Source organism: Papaver somniferum, chromosome 5 (assembly GCF_003573695.1).
Source record: "Papaver somniferum cultivar HN1 chromosome 5, ASM357369v1, whole genome shotgun sequence".
Classification (NCBI taxonomy): Eukaryota; Viridiplantae; Streptophyta; class Magnoliopsida; order Ranunculales; family Papaveraceae; genus Papaver; species Papaver somniferum.
The window spans coordinates 178,244,637-178,259,963 of record NC_039362.1 but is presented as its reverse complement, the minus strand read 5'-3'; the positions used below and the strand labels follow the sequence as shown (position 1 = coordinate 178,259,963).

General features: G+C 37.1%; 1 protein-coding gene across 1 annotated transcript; it reads left to right on the top strand.

Moving 5' to 3' along the window:
* The first annotated feature begins 5,826 nt into the window (after window positions 1-5,826).
* Window positions 5,827-7,995, top strand: LOC113283793 (pentatricopeptide repeat-containing protein At1g62670, mitochondrial-like). The gene is made up of 2 exons (XM_026533166.1): window positions 5,827-6,011; window positions 6,360-7,995. The coding sequence occupies exons 1-2, from the start codon at window positions 5,991-5,993 to the stop codon at window positions 7,866-7,868; spliced, it is 1,530 nt and encodes a 509-aa protein (XP_026388951.1). The 5' UTR covers window positions 5,827-5,990; the 3' UTR covers window positions 7,869-7,995.
* Window positions 7,996-15,327: the final 7,332 nt, after the last annotated feature.

Sequence of the window (15,327 nt, the reverse complement as noted above, 5' to 3'; positions counted from 1 at the left end):
TTTATTTGGTATTCCTTTCCTCTTTAATTTTAGTATTGATCTTACTGTTGATTGTAGTTTAAGATTCAGTTGAATCAGCTCAAGATTTAGCTGAATCAAATCCTTTTTTTTATAGAATATAATCAAAATAAACTAGTGTGTTCATTAGAGTTATCAATTAACTGTGAAAGAAAGTAGTTTTTTTTAAAGAATTAAACGTATGTGAGAAACAGTCGTTTCGGAAAAAACCACTTCAAAATTAGAGCTGATGAACACAGTCATTTTTTTTTCCGATATTAGCTCATGTCCTGTCAGTGGTTTAACTTCCATTTTCCACTAGTGATTGGCGAGATTTAATCGCCCCATGGAGTTGTAATCACCCTTCTACGGTTGAACATGGGTGGTAAGGTGTTTTGTTTCGACAAACTTGGGCTGGATCGTTGGGGGGAAGCAAACAGAGGACACGAGTTCTTCACGGGTTCTGTTTGAGTTACAGTGTGTTCGTAATGTGTTATGTGTGTGTTTGGAGTATGTTGAGTCGCAACAGAGGTATTGTGGAGATATTATACGCATAACTAACAGCTGCATATGCATGGCGTAGGCAAGAAAGGAAAGAAAACAACCCGAAAATATATATTCTTAACTGCGAGTTATTGTGAAGAATTATGGAGTTAATGTGGTCCTATCAAGTCCTGTCGAGTATATATAGAGTTCTGAGGAGCTGTATCGAGGGATGCAGAGTTAGGGGTTAGAAATGAGAGCAACAGAGTGATCAAATCACGAGTTGCAGAGAGAAGTTTATGCTGCTGCAAAGAAGATGAACATGAAAAACAAAAGCTGTTAAGGACAGTCGTTTTCTAGGGTCGTATATTTCAAGTCTGTAACAGTCCATTAGTAACGTATATCTTCAGTTCGCAACGCCCGTTCTGTACAGCGAGTCTGTAACGCTGACAAAGCGTTGCAAACTAGCTGCTTTGATTATTTTCTCCATTTTCTCCTTGTAAACACCTTTTTGAGCAATGAAAAATTCCTTTGAGTGTGTTTTCACCATGCGGAGATAGACCCCATGACTGGGACAACGGAGGAAGCAACTTTTCATGATTGCGGTAAATAAATTAATTCTTTTATTGACTTTTTACATAGATTTAATTGCTTTATGGTTTCTATTAATTATTTGTTATTTTGTTAGATGCCGCATGCTTAGTTCTAAACACTTTAGATGCGTCATGCTTTTAACTTACAAATAATATTTTACGAAATACCTGGCGTCGACCAAGCTTCCGGAACTGTCGAGCAAGATACATTTTCCCAGGAGTATAACAAATAAGCTGACGCAGTAGCATTGATTCGCACCAAATCCACCCTTCCTTCCTTATCATAGATTTCCTTGGTCCCAAATAATGTGTCCCTCAACTTCTTCAGATTAAACTTCTTGCTTAGATGACCATCCATCATCACAAGCATAGACTCCATCTTAATCTGATCCCAACCGAAAAAAATTTTGGTCAATTTGAAGATATCCTCCCAAGAAATGCTATTATTGAAGCCCTCACTGATTGTGTTTCCCTCAACCTCGAGGCCTAGAATTTGATGAGCATCATCGGGAGTTATCGCCATCTCACCGAATGGGAAAAACAATGTATCAATCTCTCCGTAGAACCTCTCACATAATGCAGATACGATAACTCTATCATACTCAATATTCAAACTCTCCACCACATGCCACAACCCGGAGTTCTTGGCAATCTCTTGTACCTCGTCACATTCCTTGTCAAGTTCCAAGTTCTTAGTCACTGAACATGAAGCTTGGCGCCTCAAGAGATCGATGGCATGCTTGTGATCCTAAATACCAAAAACACAAAATAAAAAGAAATACAAACACTTGACGCAAATTTAAGATAAATACACTTAAATAAAAAACAAAGACGGATTTAGATTACTTACTACATTATTTTGGATTTCACATGCCCATGAGTCTTTGTATACAAAAAGAACATCTCCAAAATTTTCTGGGGTCCCCTTTAGAGGCTCACCTGGTTTCAGTTTAACCCTCAAGTGAGGGGGAGGCATCTGGGAATCAGCTGGTTTAGTGAGGAATTCCTTAGTGAGGCGTAAGAAAACTGCAAGACCTAGCCGGTAATACAACCACCGGCTGGGAAACAAATGTCGAGGATGGGACCCTAAACTTACAGTGAGGAATTCCTTTCCGAACCACAGGAAAAATTTCTAGTTTTCTAGAGATATAGAACTACTAACAGCTAGGAAAGTCTCAACTGTAATAAGTACTTCATGGTTGGTATTTCTTGAAGTTCCAACCATAACCATCCGTTTACAGCTAGGTCGACAAGAACTCCAAGCCATTTTCAACCCTAAATTCATCAGTCTTACCTGTTAAACCAATCTAAAGATTAAAAAAAGGAAATGGTAGATTATTCGATTCTTAACATTGTGGAGGATTTACTGGTGTTCAGACAGATTTATTCACTGAATCTTAATTTTGTGATTAAACACCTTCATAAATATTAAAATAATAACAAGTAGATGGTGGATTCTATCAAAATCATTCTGGTCTTGTCATCTTGAGAATCAACCATAATAAATATTTTTTAAAATCGATGAAGATTTGATCAAAATTTAAAAAACACTATTATCATAGGTTCGTTGTTGTTTGATTTTGAGAAGAATAAGAGAGAAAGAGATCAGCAAATTAAGTTTTGATTTTGAATTTTGAATAAATTTTTATTTTAGGTAATAAGATTGATTAAAAGGAAGTCTGACTTTTAACAATAATTAGATCTCCCCCTAGCCGCTTCTAGGATACTAGAATCCACTTGTGATAACCTAGCAATGAATAAGGCTGCACACATGCCGGTACGGTCCGGGTTTCTTATGAACCCAGTACCTGTACCTGGAGTTGACCAGTCCCTTAATTGGAGGACCTATACATGTACATGTACCTGGAGTTGTACATGTACCTGTAAGACCGGTCAGGCCTTGTCTTCATAGCGGTGGTCAAAGGTTCGATTTTCTCTCAAGTTCGTTCTTTACAGGGGGTTAGTCGTGGGAGAGTTCAAGAGATTTTAATGTATTTAGGTTTTCTCCTGTTAGTCCTGAGGGAGTTTGAGGGAGTCTCTCCAAATCTCCGTTAGTCGTGGGGGAGTTTAGAGGAGTCTCCTAAACTCTCTAGAAAACACCTGTTAGTCGCTGGGGAGTTTAAAAAAAGCTCTTGAACTCCCTGTTAGTCATAAAACCATACAATACTAAGGAGTTGGTTGTTTTGGGGAGTTCTAAGGAGTTTTTAGTGTATTTTGGTCTCACAACAAATCTCTTAAAAGAGTAGAGATTTGGGAAGGAGTTTGGTGCGTAGAAAACCATAGGAGAAAGAAGAGGAAACGTTTTTTTCCAGGTATGTTTTTTTTCTTCTTTGATCTCCATGATTGTTTATAATAGTTTGATTTGTGTACTATTTTGATTGTTTTTCATATCTTTGATCTCCATGATTGTTTATTTTGATAGTGTGTATAGTTTTTTTTTGTGGGTACTCTCTCTCTGTCAAAACCCTAATTTGTGGTTCAAAAGATCTTGGTAAGAAATTGCATGATTTTATTATAATGAAATATTTACATTCAACCGTTAGAATATGATGAAATTTGATTATGTCGTAGTTTACCTTTTTATAGAAGTACAGTAAAATTTTCACGCGGATAAGGTCACGTTTGCTACTGCAAAGCTTGCACAATATATGATTATGGTCTGCTGAGTTTAAATCCCGAATAGGGGACTGATTCCTATTTACCTCATTCTCCGCTTATCAGACAAAGCTGAAATTTTAGTATGATGTTTGTATATATGAAAGTTACCTACTGTAGAAATTTCATGAAGTTCTGATCACTTTAGATACACCAAAGTGTGAGAAATCCGGAACTGAATTTTGTATGCACGTATTGAAAGTAGTCGGGTTCTGAGTAATGTATATTTTTAATGAACCGTTGGAATGCTATGATTTTTTGAATATGTTGTGGAATATTGAGTTGTAAGTGTACCGTAAAATTTTCAAAAGGATCAGGTAAGTATTAGTACTGCAAATATTGGACAATCTGAAACTGTGTTTCGGTGAAACATAATTCCTTTACAGCTATCTTCATAATTTGTTATGTCAGCATGCATTAATTGGCTTGCTACTTTGCATGGGTGTCATTTAGAATCACTATCACTTGTTAAGTCCTCTTATTTAGACACATACTTCTCTTCTATTCTATATGCCAAAGTTCAATACAGTGGCGTACTTCATTCCGTATTGACGTGTTTTAGCCAATTCATACGGTGCTTTTGTTATAATGATATCTTTAAATTCAACCGTTGGAATATGATGAAATTTGAGTATGTCGTATTTTACTTTGTTATACAAGTACAGTAAAATTTTCACGCGGATCAGATCAAGTTTGCTACTGAAAAGGTTGCACAATATATGACTATGGTCTGCTGAGTTTAAATCCCGAATAGGGGACTGATTCCTATTTATCTCATTCTCCGCTTATCGGACAAAGCTGAAATTTTAGTATGATGTTTTTATATATGAAAGTTTCCTACTGTAGAAATTTTATTAAGTTCTGATCAATTTAGGTACACCAAAGTGTGAGAAATCCGAAACTGAATTCTGTATGCACGTATTGAAAGTAGTCGGGTTCTGAGTAATGTATCTTTTTAATGAACCGTTGGAATGCTATGATTTTTGGGTACGTTGTGGAATATTGAGTTGTAAGTGTACCGTAAAAATTTCAAGAGGATCAGGTAAGTATTAGTACTGCAAATATTGGACAATCTGAAACTGTGTTTCGGTGAAACAGAATTCCTTTACAGCTATCTTCATAATTTGTTATGTCATCATGCATTAATTGGCTTGCTACTTTGCATGGGTGTCATTGAGAATCACTATCACTTGTTAAGTCCTCTTATTTAGACACATACTTCTCTTCTATTCTATATGCCAAAGTTCAATACAGTGGCGTACTTCATTCCGTATTGGCGTGTTTTAGCCAATTCATACAGTGCTTTTTGGTTAAGTTATATTCGGGTTCTACTTGACGAAGTTTTCTTTTTGTGTTTTATTCAGGTAAATATTACTTGGGGGATGGTGGGTTTGCAAACCGACGATATTGTTTAACACCATTTCGTGGCCAACTTTATCATTTGAAAGAATTTTCTGGTACGGGTAATCATGCGAAAAAGGCTGAAGAATTATTTAACATGCGTCATGCTTCTTTGAGGAATGTAGTTGAAAGATTGTTCGGTGTTGTGAAGTCTCGTTTCTTGATCTTTAAGTCTCAACCTCCATTTCCGTATCAGGTGCAAGCGGAGATAATGACAGCTTGTGCAGGCCTACACAACTTCTTACGAAAAGAATGCCGTTCAAATGAGTTTCCGGTCGAGGAAGAGGAAGATAGCCATCCATCAACGCTTGTAAATGACGATGAAATTTTGACACAACAAACTCAAGAACAACAACGTCAAGAAGCTAATGCATGGAGAAAGAGTATAGCGGCTGATATGTGGGAAAATGTTCGTGAACAAAGGGAGTTAGAATTGTATGGAGACCGTTAAATTCAAGGGAAAAAAAATTATCTCGTTGCACAAAATAACATACTATTGATACAGAGATATGATCATTTTCATTTATTTTTTTTTCTTTTGATTAAAGATCAATGTTATTTGCAAATAAGGGTTTATTGTTTCTTAAAAGAGAATGAGTTAGAAGTGAACTCTCTCGAACTCCCCCAAACTCCCTCTAATAAACTCTCTCAAACTCCCTACACTCCCCCAAACTCCCTGAACTCAAAAACACAAAACTCTCTCAAACTCCCTACACTCTCTCAAAATCCCTGAGATGTAAAATACACTCAACTCCCCCGAAATCAATGGAGAACTAACCCCCTGTTAATTTGATTTCATTCAAATTCTTCGTGAGTTACCTTCAGAGGGCAACACTTAGATCAGAGCTGAAAAACAATACAATGATTCTCCTCCTACGAAAGGTAATCTCCAAGAACCCTTCATCACTTACTATCCTTCTCCATAATCATATGATTCATATCGATTCCTTGATATCATCTGTAAAAACATCTCATTTGAAAAATGTAGTAATTAATCATTACAAGTCTGGTAAAATCGAGAACATAGATGATGCTTTAGCTTACTTTAACAGTATGATTTCACTGAATCCATTGCCAACTAGTGATGCCTTCAATCATATACTTAGTTCAGTTGCTAGAATTGGGTGTTATTCAGATGCAATCACCATGTATAAGAAGATGAATGATCTAGGAATTGAATCTGATTGTGTTACACTGAACATTTTGATAAATTGCTGTTGTGAATTGAAGGAAATTGATCTTGGGTTTAGTTTGTTTGGTGGGATTTTAAAGAGGGGTTATGATCCGGATGTAATTGTGTTTAATAGTTTGATTAAGGGTTTGTGTTTGGAAGGGAAGATTCAGTCTGCCGTTAAACTGTTTGACAAAATGATTGAAAGGGGAGTTCAGCCAGATATCGTCACATGTGGTACCATAATAACTGGGCTTTGTAGAGTTGGTGAATTAGACAATGCTCTTCACTTGCTGAGGAACATGGCTAAATGGAATTGCAAGGCTAATACGGTTGCGTATAATGTGATTATGGATGCTTTGTGCAAAAGACGATTAGTTGATGAGGCTCTGAATCTCTTTTCTGAAATGGTAGATGATGATAAGATTGTTCCGGATGTTATTTTGTTCAACACTCTGATTACCGGGCTATGCAATTCTGACAGGTTAACTGAGGCGGTCAGACTCTTCGATAGCATGTCTAATCAAGGAGTTTCTGCGAATTCGTGTACTTACAATGCACTAATTCATGGACTTTGCAGTTCTGACATGTTAAGTGAAGCAGTTAGCGTCTTCAATAGCATGCCCAGTCAAGGGGTTTCTGCTGATTCATTTACCTATAATTCTCTAATTCATGGATTGGGCAGGCGCGGGTTATGGAAGGAAACAATCAGATATTATGATGAAATGGTGGGTACTGGGATTTCGCCCACTGTAGTTACTTTTAATGTATTAATAGATTGTCTGATCAAAGAAGGAAGGATGGAAGACGCTTCCAACATATTTGATGCGATGATTAAGTTCAACAAAGAACCTGATGTATATACTTATAACTCCATGATTCTTGGTCTGTGTTCATCAGGTAAGTTAGAGGAGGCACACAGATTGTTTAACTCAATGACGGATAAGGACCTCGAACAAAATGTTTACAGCTTCAATCTGTTGATTAATGGATACTGCAAGAGGTCTAGGTTGGATGAAGCCATTCAACTGTCCAAGGAAATGCAAAAGAAGGGATTAAAACCCAATAAAATCACCTATAATACGCTAATAGATGGACTATGCAAGGCTGGAGAAGTTAGAACGGCAGAGAGCATGTTAGTTGAGATGCAATCTCATGGGGTATCTCCGGATATATTCACATATAATTCGCTTGTGAATGGTTTCTACAGAGCTGGAAACATTGAGAAGGCAAGACAATTGTTTTATGAAATCCCCAACAAAGGATTAGTTGCAGATGTTGTAACATATACCACCATGATCAATTGTCTGTTCAAAGAAGGGATGTTTATTGAAGCTGAAAAACTGATCATTGAAATGAAAAATAAAGGGTGTATACCTGATGCCACTGCGTATGATACCATTATTAAGGGTTATCGTGAGGGAAACTGTGTTGCAAGAGCATTAGACTTACTCAAAGAAATGCGCGGAAGGAAAATGTTACTGAATAATTCCAGTAAATCTCTGTTAATCAGTTTCCTGTCTCCAGAACAACTCAAGAACTTGGATTTTCCTGAAAGGTCATCATGATTGCTTACTGCAAACTGATTTATTTGCTTACTTTTGGTTGTTGTATTTTCCTTTTTGCAGTTGTATGGAGTAGCATGTATATCCCACTTATCACATAAATAAAGAAATTACATAGCCTTTCTCATTATCTTATATACTATGTTGCGTGAATTGAAGATGCACATGTGACAATGTCCGCTGAAATTGTTCAGACTAGCAGCTGCAGATAACACTGGCGACGCTAGCGAATTAGATTTGCAGAACATAAAGAGCAAGTCATTGTCTTAGAATTCAATCTGAAATTCAGAATATTACAATAGTTCCCTCAAATTCACAATAGCTACAATAGTTTTCTCAAGAATTAAAGAATGAAGTTGATGCATGAATTGAAGATGCACGAGTGACAGAATATCAACTACAATTGCCCAGACTGGCAGCAAAAAGAACAGGCAAGATGGTAAAAGTTATAAAATTGTTGCATCTCAGAATGAATTTATCCAGCTTTCTCCAGCATAGTTCTTTCTACAACCCTTGGAAGGAAAACGAAATGGAATTCAACAAGCACCAGTGGTCTAGTGGTAGAATAGTACCCTGCCACGGTACAGACCCGCGTCCGATTCCCGTCTGGTGCATCTTTCTTTATTCTTTACTTTTCTAATTTTTGTTCCTGCATTTTGCAATATAGCTAGTGGAACTGAATCAGGCAGTAAAGAGAAATCTAGCAGGATTCAAAGGAGATGAACATAAATCTTGCATATACATTTGTAAACTCACAAGTCATAACAATAGCAATGCTTACACAGCTCTTAAAACTTGGGAAATTTCATAAAAGAAGTGATTTTGGAACGCTCTAACAGTACGACTCGTATTCTTTTCTGAGCTAGCTCCTCAGACATCATATATAGCCAGTTATTGCAGCAACATGCATCTAGAGTAACCTTTTCTTTTTGGGGTATACTAATCATACTCACCAGAGCTTTGCAGAACCCTGTGAGATATCAACACCAGTGAATCTTATTGTTGCATCACCTAAGAATCTTATCAGAGAATTTGGGGTTGAATTCAAACGAGGAAGTTGAATAACAAGGCAACGAGCTGCATGGCGTAGCTGAAGAGTTGCAATAGCACTATACTACTAGGGTCGCTAAAATAGATGTCAAAACTAAGTAAACGGTCAGCCACACACTCCCAAAACTCGTCCAGAACAACTTCATTAGTTACAGTGGTTACTATGCCTGCAACAGAGCCCGGGCAGCAAAGACATTTATCTGCAATTAGAAGGAAGAAAGAAATATTCATCAATGGAGGTCTAAGAAGAGACTAGATATAGTAGTATAAATGACACTTCAAGCTAGCAAGATGTTGTTACTGGAAATTACCAAATGATGCGAGATTAAATCCCCTTCAGTAAGCGTAGAGGGATATTTAATAATCATGCGAGAAATTTCATCTCTCACGGGGATATTATCATCCGGGGAAAAACTGGGATTAGGAGCCTAGACATACTCCTGACTAGTAGATACATTTCCTGAAGAGCTGCTGCCGCTGCATACATCTTTTTCACTGATAGCTAGATGTGAAACTGGATACGTCGATCACATTGACATACACAGTAAAACAGCAATTTGCGCTGAATGAATACGCGAGGTAGAAAACAAGATTGCATACGTAGAACTGACATCCTTCCCCAAATTTCCATCGGTTGTACGGCTGTAACTTTAACATGTTGAAGAGAGCTGATTACAATGGATGATACTAACTCCCACAAATGAGTGCACACAAGGTGGGATAAAGCTATAATAGACGAACCATCTGAATAGGAGGAATAACCTGCGATGGCCTCACAAGTATCTTGTCGGTAGTATATCTCCACTTATCTGTTTTCGCTGAACTAGAAACACTGGAATCCACTTCACGCTATTCAAGAATCCCGTAAAACAGGCAACAGGGTATACGTGAGAAGGGCACTCCTGGAATTATTAATAGGAGATGGGTCTATCGAACAAACAACTTCCTCCAGCTGCGTTTTGATATCTTCTTTTATAGCAGAATAGTTAATGACAGCGTCATTGACAGACTCTGCAACTTCTTCCATGGCCAAAACAGTAGAGTCAGTCGCAACTGAGACAATACAAACTCCCAATCTTCATTATCGAGCTCCTTACAACACAAACTGAAGTCAGCTTCTCTAAGGTTATCTGTACTGATGATGACTGGGTAGCAGAACTCGATTCAGTGCACCATCTTCAGCGCACTTATTCCTCCTAAGGAACTTAAAGCATAACAAGATATGCCCAGCTGAACTCATATCAACCGCTCAAAAAGATATAATCCTTATCATATTTCCAAATTTAATATTGTTAATTTTTCCAAGCAAGAAGGCTGCCAAAAGGCTAACTATGTATAAGGGTTACGCAGTAATTTATGAACAGATACAAGTATATAACTAAATAAGAACAACCAGAAATAAATGAACAAGATAAAGCTTCTTACTCTGATATGTTAGCGGAACAATTGAAGGTGGCAGCGATAGGGTTCTTTAAAGCCAACCCAGAACAATATTATGCACTTGGATTTCCTTAAAAAATTCTAGTGGAGTATCTTCATCAGATTCCGTGAGCACTCTCTGCAATCTTCGGATAATAACACTTGTAAGAAAGGAGAGAATCCTTAAACATCTAATTGTCGTTCCAAAGAAAAGCTTATCATTGAGACATTCGAGGAATACCGCAGCTTTGTCATTTTTCCATACGTTATCTTTGATAAACAGAGGTAAAAGCAAATATACGAGAGCTCTCAAGAATGGGTCTTGAATACTCTCTATTTCATCATCAGAAGAAGGCCATATGTTAAGAAACTTGGCTCTACATTGTCCCCGTTAACCAAAGCACCATCAAGTAAAGTAAGGACGACCGAATTTAACTGATTTTCCTCTTGATATGAGTTTCCATCTTTCGCAAACTCACATAGTAGAAAGAACTTACAGCACTCCCCTCCTGGCCACTTCCAGGCGCATAATCCTTAACCAGCAACCATGATCGTGAAAAAGAGTGTTTCTCCTGCACTCCCAATGAAGAGGAAGAAGTTTCTTTAACAGACCCGGCAATTACCCCACCGAAACCAAGCTTGGAAACGTCCAGGTGCCTATCAGATAGATAATGTCAATTAGTGAATTGTCGTTCATGTCAAATGATCCTACATGTTGATTAGGCTAAAAACCAAATATGGCTCTGACATCAAAACCAAAGAAGAAAATTTTCCGATAAACGCAGTCATCAAAAAAAAAAAAAAAGAAGATTAAAAAGTTATAAGATATATGCACCACTATTATCAACTGGAATAAAAACATACCAGTGATCCAAAAAGATTTTTGGAACCAGTGCAATAAAACCAACCAAGAGGTGAATAGATTCTCACATGTATATGTTGCGAATATCTAAATTTGAGGCTAGCTTCAAATTTGTGCATCTATCAGCTGGTCCAACAATGATCGTTCCACACATCTTCTGGGGCAGATATACTGGAGAAATTCCATCATCCATTCTCAGCAAAAAGTTGAAGTTTCATATGAATGGGTAGTATACATCTCAAAAATTGCAGCTCTGATAGTCTGAACCAAGATACTCGTCAACATCTTCCAGTTGTCTACAGTAATGTTTTTCCAAAAATTAGAACTTCCCAATTGACAATTCTATTACGCCATTTCTGAGGTATATATTACCATATTTGTTATCCCCTACGACACATCCATTCTCCTGTTTCAGTTCTTCTTACAATCTGATCGCCTCAAGTCCAGCAATACCCTCTCAGTCCTATTGCTGGGGCACATTCCTGCTTTACCATAAAATAATTGAGTTGGCTATCATTATTTATGGATTATGATGAATGAAAGATGTATTTCATAGACATGATGCAAAACTCAAATTCACTTCCATTACATGGTTTTAACATATGAAACAAAACATAAATGATAGACAGTTAACAAGGATTAAATAGCATATTCACCTGTTTCTCTTCTTAGTCTTACTCTCTGATAAGTTTCTAGTGATTTCTCGCTTCTTCCTTCTTCCCACAGCAGTAACAGAGTTTAAGGAAACCAAACTTTCAAAATAACTGCTTTTCGCACTATTAAACCATGGAAGTTAATATTTGGCTTTCTCGTAGCTCCATGCTTCGGGTCATATAAAGTTACACGACACTGGTTCTTGAACAGAATCTCACCACCCTTAAAAGACCCGATAAGTTTCACATCAAAATATACAGAACATGGCATGCTCTCAAATGTAATGGTGTAAAGTTTAGTCCAAGACTCTGAAACTCCATAATCTTGCATTACCCACACTTGAAAAGTCCTTTGCATATGAGCAAGTACACAAAGACACTCTTCCAACACTCCCATATTCATTTCATGTATAGTTAACGTTGTTGGTAGTGTCATTGGTAGTTGCAATTCTTCAAAAACTCTCTTCACTTATATGCATTGAGACTATCATTGCGGAGGACGTTTCACTTAATCTACTCCTGAGCCAATGAACAGCTCCATTCAAAAGCACCCCAGATGTGCTTCAAAAAGCGACCCATACTCGATGGATATAAAGCTTTTCCATGATTCCGATTTTAAAGAATAGACTTGGACTAAATTATAATCCTTCATCATATTCGTTACCAACTTGTAATCGTCGGTCTTGTAATCATAACCAAAACCATGGAATGTACATCCAGGACTAGAACTTATATCTTGTAATTTGGGCAATCTCTTGTATTCCTGTGTCGCTGGGTTCCACAGAAAAAATAATTTCAACTGACGATTCCAGCCATATGCCAAACCATTACAAGAACCAAACAATTCAGTCGTATGTTTTGAAGAAGATTTATAGGGCAAACCCATTTCAACAACACCATCATCAGATTCATTCGATGGTGATAATAAATCATAACTTACTGAATACCCAATATTCTCTTTAATAGGAAACATCGGAAGATCCTCATAGCATGAAAGCATTCAACAACACCATCATCAGATTCATTCGATGGTGATAATGCAGCTAAAATTGTTTATTAAGGTGGTTGGATACACTTTATATAAGAGCAAGGGCTATGGGGAGTAGGGCACTTCTTCAGAAAGGAACTAGTGTCCTCGGAAGACAAATCGAATGACATTTTCTTAGTTATTTTGGTAAAAAATCAGGTGGAGCGGCATTTTATTTGCGGCTTAATAAAAATACTGCGCGGCATTATTTTAGCCGTTCCAACCAAAAACAAAACAAAAAAAAAGCGAACAACTCATTAAATACCGCTCAATGAGTGGTTTTCCAAAAAGAATGTAGCCGTGGCAATATAAACAACCGGTTTTCGACTTGGACATGTATATTGTACGACTAGTCTTCAACAACTGGTTCATTCCAATTAGGGATGGTCATGGGGCGGGTATGGGACGGGATCTTGTATCCCAGTCACTGCCCCGTTCAAAAAAAAAAACCCACACCCTCCCCATTACCCGCTTGATCTGGGACGGGGCGGGTATGGGAAATACCCGTACGGGGCGGGTTTTTTACTGGTTACCCATAACATTAAGCTCAAATATGATGAGTTAATTTAATAATCAATATCTAAGTTCAACCAATAATAATAATAATAATTTAAAATTTCAAACTCATAAATTCATCGTAAAACAAGCAAAGAAAAACAAATTGGTCTATAAACGAGCATCACTCATTTTAGTTCTTAATTATTTCTTATCAAGTATCTTCCTCCATGGTGACACTACGGGAAAAATATACATCTACAACTGGAGATTTACAACACTTCGCTATACATCGTAGAAAGTCCTATGTTTTACAACTGGTTTCAAAGGAAGAGTTGTCGTATATCATCACTACCAACTCTTAGGAATAAGGGGTTGCGCTAAGAAAACAAACGACAACTCCTTTAGCAAAACTGTTGTGACGACATTTAGGTATAACAACTTTGTTTCATAAGTGTAGTGACTTAGCCTATCACAATTCTCACAAGTGTTGTTGAAGAACACAAAAATATGATAATGAAAAATACGTTAGAGGGGAGATTCGAACATGAACCTAATGCATGGATGTCTAGCTCATCAACCATCCTTACAGTTCACAAGTTTAGTTTTTTTTTTTTTTTAATAGAAACGTATAACAACACTTATAAGTGTTGTTGAAGTTAAAATATAGAATGTGGGAAAAAATGAGGTTTGGGGGATTCGACGGCCAGGTTTCGATCTTGGATCCGGGTACGCATACAATATGCAGAAATATGATTTTTAAATGTTTCGTAGAATATCTCGAAGGAATCTTACCTGTAAATGGAATATTCTGATGGAATCTTATCTGTAGATTGGTGAATTCATCGTTCCTATAAAGTTTTCGACTTATAATAGTCCACTCGCGACCAACTATCGATCTCAGAGCCTGGTTCAGTGTCTAATTTGTAGTGTGTTTAAGGTTTCGGAGAATATTCCGATGAAATCTTACTTGTAGATGGGTGGATTCATCGTTCTTACGCAGTTTCCGACTTATTGTAGTCTACTCGCGGCCAGATTTTGAGCTCGTAGCCAGGTTCAATGTCGAAGTTAATAAATTTGTGGTGTGTTTAAGGTTTCGGAGAATATTCCGATGGAATCTTAGCTGTAGATGAATGAATTCATCGTTCTTAGGAAGTTCAAACCGACATTGAGCTTCAAATTTATCGATTCGATGATGTATCATGCTAAGTTTGAAGTCAGAACTCTCCTAGAGCTTCATGATTCATATTTTCTATGTCGTTATACCATATTTGAAGTTCGAATCGACTCTGAGATTCATATTTATCGATTTCGATGATGTATCATGCCAAGTTTGAAGTTAGAACCCTCCTGAAGCTTCATGATTCATAGTTTGTTTGTCGTTATACCGAATTTGAAGTTAGAATCGACATTGAGATTCATATTTATCGATTTCGATGATGTATCATGCTAAGTTTGAAGTCAGAACCCTCCCAGAGCTTCTTGGTTCATATTTTCTATGTCGTTATACCATATTTGAAGTTCGAATCGACTCTGAGATTCATATTTATCGATTTCGATGATGTATCATGCCAAGTTTGAAGTTAGAACCCTCCTGAAGCTTCATGATTCATAGTTTGTTTGTCGTTATACCGAATTTGAAGTTAGAATCGACATTGAGATTCATATTTATCGATTTCGATGATGTATCATGCTAAGTTTGAAGTCAGAACCCTCCCAGAGTTTCTTGGTTCATATTTTCTATGTCGTTATACCATATTTGAAGTTCGAATCGACTTTGAGCTTCATATTTATCGATTTGGATGATATATCATGCTACGTTTGAAGTCAGAACTCTCCCGGAGCTTCATGATTCATAGTTTCTATGTCGTTATACCATATTTTAAGTTTAAATCGACTATGAGATTTATATTTATTATCGATTTCGATGATGTATCATGTCAAGTTTGAAGTCAG